The 19,652-nt window shown below is 41.5% G+C and overlaps 1 protein-coding gene across 3 annotated transcripts in view; it reads right to left on the reverse strand.

Annotated features, from left to right (window-relative positions):
- fbxw4 (F-box and WD repeat domain containing 4) overlaps positions 1 to 19,639 on the reverse strand; it is a 74,593-nt gene extending 54,954 nt beyond the window's left edge. For 2 of the 3 annotated variants that reach the window (XM_088421642.1, XM_088421641.1), the window contains exons 1-5: positions 19,302 to 19,639; positions 18,021 to 18,116; positions 16,643 to 16,828; positions 15,477 to 15,609; positions 15,225 to 15,310 (exon numbers count right to left, since the gene is read on the reverse strand). In XM_088421642.1, the coding sequence (XP_088277768.1) occupies positions 15,225 to 15,310; positions 15,477 to 15,609; positions 16,643 to 16,828; positions 18,021 to 18,116; positions 19,302 to 19,486 (686 nt within the window). In that variant the 5' untranslated portion in view covers positions 19,487 to 19,639. Of the gene's footprint in view, positions 1 to 15,224; positions 15,311 to 15,476; positions 15,610 to 16,642; positions 16,829 to 18,020; positions 18,117 to 18,255; positions 18,401 to 19,301 lie in introns of all 3 variants that reach the window. The other variant, XM_088421643.1, reaches the window with a different exon arrangement.
- Between the last annotated feature and the right edge of the window lie 13 nt (positions 19,640 to 19,652).

The following is a 19,652-nucleotide window of genomic DNA, read 5'->3' on the forward strand; positions in this document are numbered from 1 at the left end:
TTTTACACACAGTTTTGCACACACGCTGAATTTGGTACGGTTGCATTCAGCAAAATGCATGCCCATGTGCCGCGTGTTTTTCAAAACAGCTGAGAGACTAGCATCATTTTCAACCATTCCACAATGCACACTCACTTACTGGATGATGTTATCAGGCGTCGTTTACCATGAGCAGCACCTACAAGACGGAGCTCCAACTCAAGGTTGGTGCAGACAATAAGCATGCACCACATGGATCTGCACACTTTATTTGAGATCATTTTAGAGAATCCAGACAAGTGGGATAATGACACACTGATGATGGCAGCAGGATACGAACAGTGGTTGTCAAAAGCATCACCTTGCTTTCAGTAAAACTTACCGACACTGACACACACAAAGTGTTGGACATTGAATATTGTCTTGTATGCATTCATGACACTGTTGCATCTCTCGAGTGCATGACACATGAGAATAAACATAGTCAACTTGGACTGACAGAGTGGAGCCAGAGAGTCAATCAAAATTGACAGAAAACAAGTGTTCTGCAACATTTTGGACAGTAGCTGTCAAATGAAGGCTAGGTTTGATCATTTTGGTGAGCTACCTTTCCTTGGTTTGGTGGAATGCACAAAATTCAGGGAAATGTCAAAATGCTTTGATGACAAAAAAAATGCAGAGCATGTCAAAATTTGCCAAATATTTTGATTTCGTAAAAAAACTGAAAGGCACATTTTGTTGGACTATGTAGTTGACAAACAATAAGAGATGAAAGCAACTCTCCAGGACAGTTTCACTTCAGCGAAAGCAGGGATGCACGGAGCCTGTGGCGGGGGATACAGATGATCACGGACTACAAGCCCCCATCACAGAGTTGTGACAGCTCCACTTCTCTGCTAAATCTTCTAAATGACTTCTTCGCTCGCTTTGAGGCACTAAACAACACGTCGGCACAGAAAACATCACCTCCTCCTGGCGAACAGGTGTTAACACTGTCCCCTGACGCCGTGAGAAGGACATTTAGCAGAGTCAACGCCCGCAAAGCCTCTGGTCCTGATAACATCCCGGGACGTGTTCTGAAGGACTGTGCTGGAGAGCTCACAGATGTCTTCACAGACATTTTTAACATCTCCCTGAGCCAAGCTGTTGTTCCCACCTGCTTCAAGACCACCACTATCATCCCGGTCCCGAAGAAGTCATCACCCTCAAGTTTCAACGACTACCGTCCGGTAGCACTCACTCCCATCCTCATGAAGTGCTTTGAACGGCTAGTGCTGAAACACATCAAAACTGTCCTCCCACCCTCCATGGACCCCTCAGTTCGCGTATCGTAACCCAGTTCGCGTATCGGTCGAATCGCTCGACTGACGACGCCATCACCACCACCCTCCACTCAGCCCTCACCCATCTGGACAATAAGAATTCCTACGTCAGAATGCTGTTCATCGACTTCAGTTCAGCCTTCAACACAATCATCCCCCAACAGCTCATCATTAAACTGGACCAGCTGGGGATCAACACATCACTCTGCAACTGGCTGCTGGACTTCCTGACTGGGAGACCTCAGGCAGTCCGGGTCGGCAAAAACACATCCAGTACGACCATATTGAACACTGGGGCACCCCAAGGATGTGTGTTAAGCCCCCTCCTCTTCACTCTGCTGACCCACGACTGCACAGCACTGCACAGCTCCAATCTCCTTGTCAAGTTCGCTGATGACACAACTGTGGCGGGCCTCATCAGCAACGATGACGAGACCATCTATCGGAGCGAGGTGAGCCGCCTGGCCCTGTGGTGTGACCGCAACAATCTCTCTCTAAACGTAGAGAAGACGAAAGAGATTGTTGTGGACTTCAGGAGAACACGCCCTCAGCATGCGCCCCTGACCATCAACGGTGCTGTGGTCGAGAGGGTGAGCAGCACCAAGTTTCTGGGGGTGCATGTCACTGAGGACCTCTCCTGGACCACCAACACCGCATCACTGGCAAAGAAAGCCAACCAGCGCCTCTACTTCCTCCGCAAATTGAGGAGAGCCAGGACCCCGGCCCACATCATGCGGACCTTCTACAGAGGCACCATTGAGAGCATCCTGACAAGCGGCATCACCGTGTGGTACGGAGCCTGCTCCAGCTCCTGTAAGAAAGTCCTCCAACGCATGGTGAGAGCCGCTGAAAAGATCATTGGTACCTCTCTCCCTTCTCTCGGAGAGCTGTACACCTCTCACCTCACCCGCAAAGCCCTCTGCATCGCGAGAGACTCCACCCATCCGTCACACAGCCTCTTCAGCCTGCTGCCATCAGGCAGGAGACTGCGGAGTCTGCGAGCCAGAACAAGCAGACTAAGGGACAGCTTCATCCACCAGGCTGTCAGGATGCTCAACTCTCTCCCTGCTCTGCCCTCGCTCCTCACATCCACTCCACCTGGACTCTGACTTCCCAGTCCCACTCCATTTCATAAGCAACAGTCACTTTACTCACAGTCACTTTACAATAGGCACTTTATAACAGGTACTTTATAGTCACTTATAACAGTCATTTATAAATAGTCATCTAGTCATTTTGTATAACCATCCCTTTTTGCACAACCATGCACACCTGTTTTTATTTTGTGTTTTGTTCATAGATATTGTCAGATTTTACAGTTGTCTATTTTTATATATATTTACTTTTTTTTTAGCTCATTTTTACTTCCCACTAAGGTTAGAGAGTCACGTAATTTCAATTCTCTGCTTGTCCTTGCACATGTGGTAGAATTGACAATAAAGCAAACTTTGACTTTGACTTTGACTTTTTGGCCCAAAAGCATCAAATTGAAACTGTTCCTGAGGCAACCATGTTGTTCATACTCGTGCTCACGGTTCCAGTAACTACAGCATCAGTGGAGAGGTCAAGTTCAGCTCTGAAAAGACTTGAAACATACAGTCAGAACAGGACCGACCATGGACAACTTTCTTCCCTGGCACCGATCTCCATTGAGACAGAGACTTTCAAAACTAGAGGCACAAAAGGAAGACTTCTACAAGCAGGTCATCGATGAGTTCGTTCAGAAGGACCGGCGCATGGAGTTCATTTATTAATAAAGGTGTGATCATAATGTCTTTTTAATTAAATATGCTTTTTTGTGTGCTATTTTATATGCGTAAAAATGCAGATTCACAATTTTAAACAAACTGTTAGTTGCTGCCATTTAAACGTATGAATATGTGTCAAACGATCGCACACTCCACTTAGATCCCCAAACCAAAAGAAATGAAAGAAAACACTGTACTCCATTCAAAAGACAACCACAAAGTAAGGAGCGGCAGAAGACAAGGAAAGATTACACTCAAAACCCCAAAATAAAAACAGTTCATACCAGTAAAAAGAACACAAACCTCACCTTTATATATACAGTGGACCCCTGGGTTACGGCGTCCCTGGCTTACGTTACGATGTGGAATACTGAAGTTTTTTCGTCCCCTCTTTAAGGCATTTATCCCGCTTTACGATTGACATCACCAACTGTCATGACCTGTGGGGTTGGTTGTGTTTGTTCTTTTGTCTCGCTCTTGAGGCGTTTTTAGGTAATTCCTTGTATTTTCTGTTGGCGTCAAACTGCCTCTGCTGCAACACATCACTACAATGCTGGTCTACTTTTGGTCAGCATAATGGGGTCATGAGATGCTGGTCTGCTTTTGGTCGGCACACGGGGTCATAAAGATGGCTGCCTAAAGACTTGATCTTGTGTGAGAGGGCTTTCAATATCATATTTATTATGCATTTTAGTGCTTAATTCGAACTTGAATTGATTATCCACGAGTCCCAAGATTGCTAGTGATGTCAAACAGAGAAGTAAGAAGATGATTTATATGGAAACAAAGCTGGAGATAATCAAGAAATACGAAGAAAACTAAGCTAGCCTAGCCTAGGCTACCCTTACTATGGAATATGGCCATAACAAGCGTCAGTCAAAGTTAAATAAATCCTTTATACACACACACACACACATATATATATATATATATATATATATATATATATATATATATATATATGCAGACGTGTATCAATAATTACTCCGCATTCGCTGACACACCCCAATAACTACTATTACGCATACGTCAAAAAGGCGAAGCGCGCCATTAACTACGAGTAAACAAATAACACGGAAGGCTATAGGTCAGCTACCACTATGCAGCACATCATTTAAAACCCCAAAATGTAGCTATTGAGGGGAGAATTCAAATAAACAAGTTTCCCCAGTTCACACTGAGCACGCTCATAGATCCCCTATGATGATTAAAAATGTTGGATCTTGCTTTTCGCTTGCCTGGATGCGGGTCACCTGGGCCCCCCTCTGGAGCAGCACCCATGGGGCTCAGACGGAAAGGGTAACATGGGTCCCCCTTCCCATGGGCTTATCACCTGTGCTCACATGGGGAATGTCAGTGAGACCTGGAGAGGCGTGATGGAGGAACGGTCCCCTCGATCTAAACCCAAGCAGTTCTTTGTTATTGGATTGATGGACTTCTGTGCTCGTCACAAATTGTCGATAACAAACACCATGTTCAAAGATAGGATTGTCTATATGTGAACTTGGGACCAGGACACCCTAGGCTGCAGTTTGATGATCGAACTTTGTGGTCGTGTCATCAAATTTGCGGCCACATGTTTTGGACACTCGGGCGAAGAGAGGGGCGAAGCTGTCAACAGATCACCACCTGGTGGTGTGTTGGCTCCGATGGTGAGAAAGCCTGGTAGACCCAAATGTATCGTGAGGGTCTGCCGGAAACGACTGGCAGTTACCTTTCAGAAGGAGCTTCAACTCTCACCTCTGGCAGGAGTCCGAGTGGAGCATGTTCCGCAACTCCATTGACAAGGCAGCTGATCACAGTTGTGGCCATATGGTGGTCAGGGCCTGTCGTGGCGGCAAACCTCGAACCCGCTGGTGGACACCAACAGTAAGGAATGCCATCAAGCTGAAGGAGGAGTCCTATCAGGCCATTTTGGCTTATGGGACTCCAGAGACAGCTGACGGGTACCAACTGGCCAAGCGGTGTGTGGCTTCGATGGTCGCCGAGGCAAAAACTTGGGTGTGGGAGGAGTTCGACTTTCGGACAGAGGAGGAAAACGACTTTCGGACAGGTTCGAGGAGATTGTAGTCCACCATCTGGTGTTCCAGTTGGGGGAAACAGTGCACCATTAACACAGGAGATGGGGCTCTGCTGACCTCAACTCAGGACGTCTTGAACTGGTGGGCAGAATACTTCGAAGATCTCCTCAATCCCACCGAAACGTCTTCCTCTGAGGAAGCAGAGTCTTGAACCTCCAAGGTGGGCTCTCCCATCTTTGGGGCTGAAGATGGGATTTTTGAGGTGGTCAAAAAACTCTTTGATGGTAAAGCCCCTGGGGTGGATGAGATCCGCCTAGAGTTTCTAAAGGCTCTGTATGTTGTAGGTCTATCCTGGCTGACACGCCTCTGCAACATCACATGGACATCAGGGACAGCACCTCTGGATAGGCAACGGTAAAAGGAGATGTAGAGGGACAACTCAAAAATCTGACTACCATCATCATAAGTTTTGGGGCTATGAAAGATGTGATGTTGAGGAGCCCATGTCCAGCAAATCCTCTTACACTAACAACCTTAGGGCAGACATGATTTGTCAGCTGCGGACACTCGTAAAGCAGTTCAAAGCAGCAACAGAGGCAGACCATTCAGAAAACGCTCATGACACTGTGTAGGCATACGACACGAAGGGTTGGAAGAGCCAGAAAATGGAGTTTCCTCAGTGCGAACCCCTCTGGTTTTACAAAGAGGCTGCTGGGACAGAAGTGTAGCAGGCACGGAGAAAGTTTCAAAAAAGAAGTAGACGAGTACCTCTTCAATACCAGCAATCCATACCAGCCCTTTCAGTGGAGTTTAATACCACAGAACCCACCTGGAAGGAAGTCCAGGAGGCAGTAACATCTGCAGAGCAAGTTCACCTTCAGGTCCCAGCCATTTGCCTTCAAAGGTGTACAAACGCTGTCCAGACCTCCTCAGAATCCTATTGATGCTGCTGCGAGTGATTTGGTGTAGGGGGACCATCTCGAATCAGTGGAGGCAAGGTTAGGGAATTTAGATTCCAAAAGAGGAAAATTCCACCAAGTTGGATCAGTTCCATCCTGTGTTGAGGCTGCACAATTAATTGAATTTTAATTGGGATCACAATATTGGCTCCCATTATTATTTAAGATGATACTCTGTGATATTAACATTTAAAACCAAAGCTAATTTATTTATTTATTTGAGTTTATTATTATTATTTGTTAGTATTAAGCCTTGAAACCTTGTTTATATACAGCTGGTTTAAAAAAAGGGCAATAAATAATGTAGACATGTTTGACCAATCATGATGCATAATCGTGATTAATAATCATGATTTCAGCATTGACCAAAATAATCGTGATTATTATTTTGGCCATAATCATGCAGCCCTCCTCTGCGTGTAGGGCGAGATCTTCTTTAGAGTTCTCGCCAGGAGAATGACCAATTGTTTCCTTAAGAACAAGTTCATGGACACAGCAGTACAGAAGACCGGCATTTCTGGAGACCCTGGTTGCCTGAAACATACTGGAGTGGTCACGCAGCTAATCAGGGAGGCACGAGTGGAGACCTGGCGGTGCTTTGGCTATATTTTGCCAATGCAAATGAGTCCATCCCCCACAAGTTTCTGCAAGCCACCCTAAACTGACATCACATTCCTTACAAGATCAAGGACCTCATCCTGAACTACTATGGGAACTTCAAGTTGAGAGTTTCATCAGGATGTGTAACATCTGGCTGGCATTGTTTCGAGAAAGGGATCATAACTAATCTCAGAGACACTTTGTGCCTCCATCACTAAATTTGAAGCGTGGTTGTCTACAGTAGACAAGTCAGGTCTACCAGGCAGATTCAAGGCATTGGCTGTTCCGGCATTGCATTCTTCCTCACAACCTTTGGCCTTTGTTGGTGTACAAGGTGATGATGTCCACAGTAGAGACCTTGAAGAGAAAGATCAGTGCCTACCTCAGAAGGTGACTGGATCTGCCACGCAGTTTCACAAGGGAAGCCCTAGTAAGGAGAGGCGCTAGTCTACCAGAGACTCCAGTGATACCAGAGTGGCTTCAACAGGCAGGTGGTTCGGAGAGACAGGAAGTTCAAATCTCAGGAGAGGTTGGAGCTGGCAGAGGCCTTGGTGGGCACGGTGGCAATTGGTCAAGCAGGGCTGGGTGCCATCCCGCAGCCACAAAGCGGCAGAGCCCAGGGCAAAGAAAGACGTGTGGAGAGGTGCGGCATGTGAGGACCAGCAGGATTGTAAGCATGCGGGGAAAGGAGGGCATCAATGAGGTGGGAAGGAGTGCTGGAGAGGAAGCTGACCTGGAAATAGCCACAGTTTTTTAAACTTCCGGAGACAAGTTCACTTTTTACGTAGTCAACAGTGTCCTACCACACCCAGGTAACCTGCACATTTTAGGGAAAGAGTGACAGCTCAACTTGCCCACTCTGTCCAGGAAAGTGCACACTGAAGCATATCATGTGCAGCTTTCCCACGCCTCTTGAAGAAGGTCATTACCGCTGGAGACACCATCAGATGCTGAAGATGGTGTCTGAAACCATATTCAGTACAGTGGCCAACAACAAGCACTCCAACAGCTGCAAGTCAATACCTTTCATGAAATCAGAGAAGAGGCCTGTCTTATTTTATCGGCATCAGACTGGGAAGTACGAGTCGACCTGGAGAGGCAGTTCAAGTTCCCGGAATATGTAACATCAACCTCTCTGAGACTAGACGTGGTGCTGACATCTTTCATTCCATTCAGTCCTTTCATTGGAACTCACAGTGCCTTGGGAGCACTGCATGTAAGAGGCTAATGAGTGCAAGCGACTCAAGTACGAGGAGCTGATCGAAGAATGTTGGAGAGGCTGGAAAGGTCGTGCTGGCAAGAGTTTGCACATCTCATTTCTGCGCAGAGCATTCACACATCAAGCATAAAGCTTTACCCTGACATTGACATAAGGCAGGAAATGTACGGTATGTCATTGTGAAAAAAAAAATCCAGTTCTACTATGCCATTATCCCAACAAGACCAGAGCTGCAAGTACCCTGTATAGCTCCTCACAGCTCTAGTTGTGTTTGAAATTTGAAAGCCTACAGCCTGGCTTGATGTCTGACTCCTGATCTTTTTAAAGGGATAATGTGTAAGATTTAGAGCGTTTTTCATTTCGGACAGGTGCTGCAGGTGCTGCATTTACCATTGTCCGTACCTATAACAAACATGGCCGCGTCCGGAGAAGTGCCACCAACGCTTACTATAATTTAATGATAACTAGACCTATGATTATATTTAAAACATACTTTTAGTCATTAAGAACACATTCATTTGAAAATTTACAATTTGAAATTTACAATCATTGAACTTATTCCTTTTTAATGAAAAATGGTTTAAATCTTACATACTGTCCCTTTAAGGTCTAGTTGAGCCTGTCTTCCTTTAATGGTCCACCATCATCTTTGCACTTAACCCCAGATATCCAAATATTGTAACGAGCTGCTAGCTAGGCATGTTCCTGTCGGGTAGTATTCTCAACTGTACAGTATTTTACAACGAGAAAACCTTTCGTACCCTCCACTATCCACACCATCTATAATTAATATCATTATCTATAAAAATTGTATAACTAAAACGGTATCCTTTTTATCATTAAAAATAATATATAAATTAACTAAGTAAAAATAAATTAACAACTGTTAACTACATTTTTAACAGTGTTTATACATGTTTATTATAGTCTAAAAACAGGGAAAAAAATAACCAAGTGCATACAAATGCCTGAAATAATAATGGGGTCATCCGCACTTCCCCTGGCATCAGGTCGTGGCCCACTTTTTGTGAGGAACTGCAGTAGGGTCCGACAGCAGCAGGTCCAACTGCACGGTTATGGCAAAATAAAAAATAAAATCATTTTGGTCAACATTGAAATCATGATTGGTCAAACTTATTGCCTTTTTTTTTAAACAAGCAGTATATAACCAAGGTTGCAAGTCTGGATACATACAAATAATAACAATGAATTAAAATTAATAAGTAAACAAAATAATAATAATAAAAAATAAAAATTTAAAAAAACACGAGTCCTGGGCAGCGCACATGCAAGCTATTTCCAATCTTTGCCTTTTATACGCAGCTGGGACCAGGGTAACCTTGTCGGATTATTGTCGCCCATGGCCACGACGCAAACAGACTCCACACAGGAAGACCGGAACCAGCTGGATTTGAACTCCTGAACTCTTTTAACTGTGAGGCAGACGTGTTATTCACTGTGCCACCAAACAGTCCCATTTTTAATCAGTGGACCAATAAGTAGCAGCTTGAGCAGGGAAGCCCAGACTTCCCTCTTCCAATTCGCTCAGCTCCTCCAGGAGGACTGTGAGATATAATGTCTCCAGTGTGTCCTGGGTCGTCCCCGGCGTCGCCTCCCAGTGGGACATACCCGGAACACTTCACCAGGGAGGCGTCCTGGAGGTATCCTAAACAAATGCCTGAACCACCTCAACTGTCTCCTCTCAACTGATCGTAATGTTTATATTGTAAACACAGCAGTTTCAGTAAATAATTCCAGTATGAAGACTGAGAATATTTTCTTCTTATTTTTTGAACTCTACAAAAGATAAAGGCAATTATGGTTAAATCCCTTACACACACACAAAAAAAAAAGGTGAATATCATTATTTAATGGCAGACCTGAAGTGTGATCAATTCAGAGCCTATTTTAAACTTAACCCTGAACGAGCAGCTCTACTTGCAAGTTTACTCATGGAATAATGTTGAATCATCATCTACACATAAGATAAGGACGCTATCACTACATGAGTAACATACATACTGTATATGTATGTATGAACTACTAGTTATCATTTGTTGACCTTGAATGGTAATCACAAGTGAGCTAATGGCACTCCCGATTGCTAAGCAATTAGCATAAGCGACTTTTAATACACAATAATAAATATTGCATAGTTACAGTATATCCACACAATAACAAATAAAGAATGAGTAGTTACAGTAAAGCCACTCCAACTCACGTTCAATGTTAGTAGATTATTAAAAATAAATAAATAAATAAATAAATAAATAAATAAAATCTGCTTTAATTTACTGGGGGGAGGTGGTCAATTTTTGATGAAATAATTGTCAGAATAATCAGTTTTAATAAAATAATGTTGACAGCTCTACTCCTCAAGCCATCACTAAGACTACAGTATGTAATAGAAGAACAAGAAAACAAAACTTCTTGAGTATGACCGTAAACCAGTGGCGATTTGTGCGTTTCACACTTATGCTTTAAGTCATTCGACTCGAATAAATACCCCTCAGAATTTCCATTTAAAAATCAATAAATCAGCTACGCCTTTAATGCAGATCAGCCAAGCCATGCCAAGCAACATGGCAATCATAGATGAAGTTTCTTCCACTCTATCTACCCCATATGCTCAGAATGTAAGTCTATTCATTCATCAGTGGTTCATTATTACTGCACTTATTGCTCTATTACTGTCTCTTTTGTTTTTGTTTTATTGTCTACTTCATTATTTGCTTGATTATGGAATGTATTCTGCTCAGAATACATATAGAATAAGAATTTCACTGAGTAGCATGACTATGCACATGGAAATAAAAACTCTTGAATCGTTCTCCTGTATTGGTGCTGGATGACACTTGTTACCTCAGCTATCCCCTCGTAAACCACGGGGTTAGTACCCAGAAGCACATTACCAGTCAACACATATGTTTAAAAGTTGTTGGACATCTTCATGTGGTGTTGTTCACATTAAATCTTGGAGTTCCAAGATGCCTTGCAACATCAAAGCTCGAGCCGCGAATGTGCCCACTTGGCTGGCTCAGTCCAGGGCCGCAGCGAAGCCCCTGGATATACTCAGAGCCCCTCTCTTTCCTTGCTCATTATTGACAAAATGTGACTTATGTGATATTGGTCACTTTAGGAGTCACATCAGATATGCACCCGGCAACTCACTGTGCGGATGTCTGAAGTTGCTCACCGTGGTCCAAAGCCTGCTCAGGAAGTTTGTCTGAATGCTCAGACACATTGAAAATTAGGGAACATTGCTGATGGACCACCACTGCCATAAACATAAAAAAATGAAATAATTTACAATGACTAAGTGGTCAAATAATTTTATCATTCAAAAATATTCAATAAAATAGAGTTTGACAACAACCAGTTGTGATTTTGCAGAAAAAAAGCATGTATATAGGCCTGGGTTTTTATTTTTAATTTTTAAAAAAATTTCAAGGAAATACTATTTGTTTCCAGAAAATTATGTGTTACCAAACTTCAGTAAATCAGGGCTGCCAGAAAAAAATATAAGAGGGGAAGAAAAAGAGACGGGGAGACAATCAACGAGAGTGTAAACAAGATCTACAGAGCGCTCTCTCTAAACTATTTCAGTGGAAAAGGGATTCTGAAGGGTATTTGACTCACCCTTTCCACATGCAGGGAAAAGATGGGGTTGATTATCATGCACCTGCCTTGGTTATTCCACTCTGCTACATGAAAGCCTCACTAACACAGCTTGAGTTAATATAACTTGAAAAAAAAAAGTGGATTAAGGAGGTGGGAGGAAGCATCCAAATGCAGCATGTGTCAATGGTTCACTGGATAAATACAGTATTGTCTACGTATGAGCACACACCTTTTTAAATCTTCTATGAATTAAGAAATAAAGGAACAAAAACTAGTGGACCTCAACAGGACTTATAAATAGACAATGCCTTGTCATATTACAAATAACAACATTTGTCAGCAACCTAGCCACAAATAGAGACTGCAATAAACTACTAAGTACACCAGCTCGAGTGAACAAGCAAGTATGAATGTAAACCTAGTGCTCCGGTCTTTAAACTGGCTTCATGTCACTCAGAATATAGACCAAAACCACTCTGCTTGCATACAAGCCCCCTCAAGATAGCCAAGTACAATCTCTGAAAAGTCACATGCACTGCCTTGGGCTCTGAGAACTCCAAGGAGTGGTCCTCCTTCCTGATGTTAAAATTTGGGACAGCCTTCCAGAAGATGACAGGAGGGTCTTAATTCTGACAAAGTTCAGTTTGGCTGAAAACAGTTCTATTCAGCTATTTTAGATGTTGATAAAACTGGATGCAGTGATAGTGTTAGCACAACACTAAATGTGATATTTTAGGTCAATCAGAGCATGCGATTGAGGGCTACGGCTTGCCAAATTTGGACATTTCTGGCAAAAAGGAGTGTGGCTGCATTTCTTTGCACCCTTGTATATACAGTATGAACTACTTGCTCAATCTTCACAAATGAGGTTGGAAGGAGAATCGAACAAGGAAGCTGAATCATCAATCGCGATCCCTGTTCTGCAGTCTGGTACCAGTCCATGGATCAGTTGGTACTGGGTCACACAGGCTGCACAAGAAATAATTAATTATTTCTGTTTTATGTATTATCTGAGTCTGAAAGATATTTTATTTAGAAAAACATTTTATTTTGGAAACTGACCAGATTCTTTTGATAATACAGCCAACAAATTTGAAGAAAAACAAAGCTTTGTAATGGTTGTTCATCCCTTTGTGCACTGCTATTGGCTGGCAACCGGTTTAGGGTTTCCCCCGCCAACTATCCGAAAACAGCTGGGATCGGCACCAGGAAACCAGCGACGGCGGGATAAAGCTTTGTACAGGCAATACCAGGAATCCTACTTGAAATAATGATTCATCACTGGAAGGAGTTGGGAGCACTACCTTCAAGCTAAAAGGACCCACAAACTGGCCAGGATGGATCCGCAATATCTGGTAACAAACCAGGTGAGCCTAGCACGTCTATGCAAGAAGATGATCAATTGCTGGAGATAGTAAATGACAGCAGGCTTATACTGTAAGTATCTATGAGACAACTCTGTCGGTGTTCTGGATTCAAGTCATGACTGAATACACTGAGGTCGCCGTCACAGCACTCAAAAAACTGATGCCATTTCCAAAATTTGTGTGAGGTGGGGTTTTCTGCAGTGACTGCTACAAAGACAAAACAATGAAGTCGACTGGATATAAGCCACACTTAAGGTGTCAATGGCTTTCATCACTCCTAGGTGGACTTGGCTTAATGTAGAGCAGTGCTTCTCAAATAGTGGGGCGGGCCCCCCTGGAGGGGCGCGAGGTGATGCCAGGGGGGCCGTGGATGATCCCAGGAAAAAGGATTTGTTTTTGTCATGTGGAATGCAATTGCAATAAAGTAATCATTTTCATCACTTTCTTTTTGTTTCAGGCACTTTGGTGCGCTTGCTTCATTTTTTCCATTTTAGACTAAGCTGTAACCCGTATAAACGCGATAAAAATAATGAACAGTTGTTGAAAGTTGATTTATATTGCGTTTTTCTGTTGTCAATGTTAAAAAGAATACATTTGTAGGTGTACTTAAACAATTTTCATCAATAATAATCTTATTTATAGTCAGTGCATCAACTGGGAGGGGGGGCACGAAAAGTTTTCTCTTTTCAAGGGGGGGCCTGGCAAAATATAGTTGAGAAACACTGATGTAGAGAAACAAGCTCAGGGGTTTGGTGTGATGGTAAATTAAAATTGAATGTGCAAATTATATTGGTTTTGTGTTGTCTCTGTGTTATTTTGAAGGCATACTTAGTTTGCAATGTCAGCCAAGTAAACAACAAACATTTTTGAATTAAAGTTTTAGAAAATGCCAGTGGAAAAAATGTGTCCTTGGGAGTACATGGCCAGAAACTGCACCTGTTGTTAATTCCATGAACACCAATACAGCTGAAATTGATTAACCAGGACCTCAGCTGCTTAACCAACCAGAAAATTATCAGATGAGTTTAATTCAATTAATGCCAGGCCCAATTAAAAAAAAAAAAAAGGGTTCCTTTAATTTTTGTGAGCAGTGTATTTACATCTATTTGAGTTTCTTAACGTTGTAAAACCACAGCTGCTCACATAAGTTAACATAACACAAGGTTATGTTATCTTTATTCTTTGTTGTTGGTCAGCTTTAGAACAACAACGGGTACAGCAGTCACTACCAAAGAAACTCATACTTCATTAGAAGTTAAACCAACAATGTGTCAAGGTAAAATGTCATTATTTATATGCATACTTTTCACTAGAAAGTTGAAAATACCATGCCACCCCCTAAAACTCAGGATGAGTCAACCTACTTGGTGATTTGGCATGGAATGACCCCATTTTGTAATTTCATGCAGCTTTCAAGCTCTTTAAAATGCCTTATACAGTGGGCCCCCGTGTTACAAGATTAATCCGTTCCGCGGTTATGGCGGGCAATCCAAACCTATATTAAATACCTAATGCGTTTAGAACCCCAGGTAAAAACATCAAAATTGTATGTACATATTAAAAGTTGGTACCAAAATAGTACAGTGAGTGCTACGTATTTATATATAACATAAATGAATACAATCAGAAAACATCATAAATAAAAAATATAGAAAGGATTTATTTACCTTTGAGTGGCACTTGTTATGCCCATATTCCCTAGTAAGGGTAGCCTAGCTTCGTATTTCTTGATTATCTCCAGCTTCGTTTCCATATAAATCATCTTCTTACTTCTCTCTAACGTCACCAGCAATCTTGGGACACATGGCTAACCCATTCAACTTGAATTAAGCAGTAAAATGCACAATAAATACAGTTTTGTAACCACTCACGATAGAACAAAGCTTTATCGTTCCGCCATTTTGAAACAAGCGAGGCCGACCAATAGCAGACCAGCACCTCCGTGAAGAAACGCCGACCAATAGCAGACCAGCATTGTAGTAACGCGTTGCATGGAAGCAGTTTGACAGCAATAGTAAATAAGTGAAATTACCTAAAAACGCCAGCAGATGGAGGCAAAACAACACAAATACAGCCAATCCCCTAGGGTCATGACAGTTGTTTTTGTTGCAAAGCCAGGAGAATACCGTGAAGAGGGGACAAAAAAACTCAGTATTCCACATTGCAACATGAAAAAAGGTAAGCCAGGGACGCTGTAACATGGGGGACCACTGTATAGGAATTTTGCATTACATGCATGCTTTCCTTGCCTAATCTAATTTGTTTAATTCATTGGAACAGTACCGTGGCAAAATCAACAGTGCGGCTTGTGTGACATGGCAAATATTGCCTGTAATTTTAGTCAAATTTATTTTTTGAAAGTTGGTATTGGTAAGCACAAATTCTTACCTTAATGCAGGATTAATTGCAATAGACCAAACTCTGTCAAACAGGGAAATTACATCCCTGGGGCAGTAGGAGGCCAACGTCCAGATCTAGAGATGAAATTGGAGTTAGAAGCCCATTAAGCAAACCCTGCAATGTGTTCTCCATAAACAGATAAAATTACATGTTACACAAAATGCAGTAACATGTCAACTATACCGTAATTGATGCTACCTAAGTTATAATGTGCAATACAAATGGAAAAGGTGCCGTGACCTTGGTTGTTTGGTCTCTTGATCCACTGATGATGAGTTCATTTTTTGAGTCGATGCAGTTTACTTCCTGATTATGACCTAATAACTTCATTGAGCTGTCACTTTGTCTACTGTGGACCACAATCTTGCCATCACTAAAACAGACAAAGCGAGTTGTTACAATGACAAATCTCTCATTTGGAAGAATGGAGCGGAGCTGAAAGATGTTTCAGAAAGATCATTCAGATTACAATACACCTTAATCTCTCTCTCTCTCTCTCTCTCTCTCTCTCAGAGAGAGAGAGAGAGGAGGCGTATTCATGGCAGGAGAGGAAGTTGTTTAGGTGGACAAACAGAAAACTCTCCTGTTCAAGTTGTCCGCAATAAGCTCTTGTATGTGTTCCCGAGAAGTGTAACAATATCTGAGCAGCCATATTTACGAGCAGTAGAATCCCGTTATATTTATATTGAATGGGAATTTTGAGATTTTAAGTTTTGTTTTATCTTGTTTTGTATTCTTTTATATGCTAAGAAAATTTGTGATATGAAGGGGAAAAAAAACATACAGAAGCGACCGTGTCTCAAAGTTTCACTGTATTTGATAAATTACAAAAGATTTCTCCTTGTTGTATTTTTATATATTATATTTTTATATGAGTGACATGACAGAACTGTTTCATTTACGGTTGATAGCACTGTCACTAGTATCCTGTGCTGGAACTTGTGGCAAAATGATACCAGTGTATTCCTGCCACATGACTGTCATCTGAAAGAGTATTCCCAACTGCTGGGGACATAATAACACAGACAAGAACATGCTTGAAATAAAAAAAAAAATGTTTTTTTTTTTTGTTTTGTTTTTTTTTAAAGAATGTTTAATGTGTGCTCAGCGATGTCAATGATGAGTGGCTTCTGAAAAATAAAGAGAAATCGTCTATTTTTATGATTTCCTTCAGTTTTTACTGTCATATATATATATATATATATATATATATATATATATATATATATATATATATATATATATATATATATATATGTGCCATAGATTTTTTTCTTTTAACCAAACATTGCCCAATATATGGCAATACACTTTTAATATTCAATACCCAGCCCTAATTGTGATGAATACACCTTGTTTACAGATATGATAAAAGTCAAGAAAAGACTAAAAAATGTAAACACTACCTTCCACCACTGATCAGGTGAGAGTCAGTAAGAACAAATCTACAGACATCTGCGTGGTGACCAGGGTAGATTTTCAGAGGGGTATGCCGTATCTTTTTGCAGTCTTGACGCAGAAGGTAGGCTCTTATTTCTGCAGCCTGAGACAAAAAAAGTGTGTCCCCATCCAGCTGCAACCATGGCAACAATCTATAGAAACATTTTCATGTGAAGTTAGTTACATTGTCTATCACATTTTTAAATTACATATTTACTATATTAACTGGTCATGATGAAAAAACGTTTCACTTTCGAGCCTTTCATCTTCTTAAGCAGTGAGTGTCTCTCCCTTTGAGGGTCACTACAATTTCTCTCATCATAAAATAATTACTGCTTCATTGTTTGGCATTTGTCAACATGTATTTAAATTATTAGAGTGGAGTGTGACAGGAGCCAACCGTTTCATTCGCAGCGTGAGTATACAAGTGAAAGTAATGGTAACCTGTTGATTAATGTTCTTTATAAATTATATTAAGGGCCCAATTTTTCTTTTTTTCAAACACACAGTGCAATAATCCATTTCTATTTTTGCTCATTTTTAACCTGTCTGACCAATCTGAGCCCTATGGACAAAAGCCGTATGTGTACAAAAAATATTCAACAGATAAAGTAGATAGTCTTCTTGTTGTCTGCAGTCTGGTTCCTGACAACAGTTAAAGCGCACTTGAGCATGGCATAGCCATAGACCACTCAAACCAACTCAAGTGGTGATATGAGTGATCCCATCCGCAGTATGCAGCATATTTACGAAAGAATGCAAGGTGTATTGTCATTTAGGAGATAATAATATGTATATTTATAGTAAGTTGAAAACAAAATGTGCAAGGGCATTGTAGTCGAACTGAACAGAGTGTAAAGGCCATCCATTATCTTCTACTTTATTCGGGCTCGGTTCGCGGGGGCAGCAGCCTCATTAGGGAAGCCCAGACTGTCCTCTACCAGGCCACTTCGTCCAGCTCCTCCGGAAGGATCCCCAACCATTCCCAGATTAGCTGAGAGACAGCTGGGGCCTCCTCCCAGTGGGACATGCCCGGACCGGAACACCTCACAAGGGAGGCATCCCAACAAGTTGCCCAAAGCACCTCAATTGGCCCCTCTCAATGCGGAGGAGAAATGACTCGACGCTGAGCACCTCCTGGATGACCGGACTTCTTACCTTATCTCTAAGTGAGAGCCCGGACACCCCACGAAGGAAACTCATTTCGCCCCATGTATCTAGGATCTCATTCTTTCTGTCACGGCCCACAACTTGTGGCCATGTATTTTTTAAATGTGTAACATCTACAATAAATTACAAAAACATTCACACAAACTTGCAACAAACATTTAAGTCGTCACATACTTTGTTTTCCATTTAACAGGCGTAGTCCTTTTACAAACACCATTACACCAGTTTTGAGCAATCTTCACTCGATCCTTAAGCCGGATGTGAGGATATCTGCAGTAGAAGGGATAATAGAATATCATTATTGTCATTAATAGACCTTGTCATTGTTGAGTGTAAGGGCAGTATTACTTGTGAACCACCTATCTAAAATAAATTAGATAAGTTATAAGTTACAGTCCACAGCTATTACCTGAAGCACATTTTTTCCAGCTTTTTAAGGTATCTCTGCTTAAAGTAAATGTTCATCTGATCTTCTTTTTTTTCTCCATTATCTTCCTCCATTTGAAAGTTTCTTTCAACCCATTTGTCAGAATAAGTGTTTTATATTTTTCAATCTGTAGGGATGGTAAAACTTGAAAATAACATGTAAGTACAGCAGTAACATTACCCACATTAGAGATATAGACTTCAGGAACTGTTGGGTAGTTAGAAGTCAGTCAAAAATGAACAGCAACAGCATTCAAAGAAAGTGGGTAGGTTTAAGGAAGTAGTTTTTCACCTGTTTTCAATAATATCCCAAGAACTTCGTGAATTAATCTAAAGTGTGCAGCAAAGGCCAAGACACTCAGTGGATGAATCAAGTCTATCATATTAGCAATGCACATTTACATTTCATTGAGACTTTTTTTTTCAATTATGCCCTAATAAAATGTCACAGACAAGGTTTTGATTTTTTTTTTTTTTTTTGGGGGGGGGGGGGGGGGGGTCATGTGTTCAATAACTTCGAGAAAGTTAAGAATTACTGGTATAGGGGCTGGATGGTTGTCTCGATTACAATTTGTAATTATGTTGGTAAACATCTAGGGCTTGTCAAAAAGAATTGGGAGCGAAAACAAGTGAAGTGCATTAGTCTCCTGTGGCAATATTTTGAGTAGGGGACAGTGAGGGTTTTGATTTGAAATATATTCCTTGTGACCCCAGTCCTGGAATGTTTCTGGCACAACTTGTATGTGAATTGTATGTAAAATATTTATAACCACCGGTTGTGCCAAAGGTAACAAGACACAGACACACATGTATGTGTGTGTGTATATACGGGTATTGTATACACTTTTGGACCAAAGCACATTGAAGTATGCCCTTTTGTCTTTTAAAAGTGGCTTAATCTGTATGTCTTAAATCCAGGTAACGATTACTTTACTTAGCGGAGAGCTCGTTCATTCAATCAATCACAGCATTACGGGTTGTGTAAACTGAAGGTGAAATAAAAAAACACGCTCACGTGATTTATCTTACATGTCTGTCCAATATGGGGTTATTCCAGTGTTTAACAACTCCTTGGCAATCTTCTTCCACACTACATCGCGGCTCACAATATGGCAAATTTCTTTAGAAACCTGAGCGAGACGACTCAGTGTTTTGGCGTCTAGGTAAGATAATATGTGATACAAAACATCCTCTGGTAAATAGAACAGCAGCATTTTGCGAGCTTTAAACAGGCAGCGATTCTCTCCGCACACACGACTCGGGGTAAAAAATAAAAAAATAAATCAAAATAAATACATAAAAACTGGTGAAAATAGCACATTAGTCATGGATCAACCCGGAAGACGACAACAGCCCGTTCAGGTCACGTGAGGTTTCTTA

The sequence above is a fragment of the Hippichthys cyanospilos genome, chromosome 8 (assembly GCF_059441005.1).
Source record: "Hippichthys cyanospilos isolate Australia breed blue-spotted pipefish chromosome 8, RoL_Hcya_1.0, whole genome shotgun sequence".
NCBI lineage: Eukaryota > Metazoa > Chordata > Actinopteri > Syngnathiformes > Syngnathidae > Hippichthys > Hippichthys cyanospilos.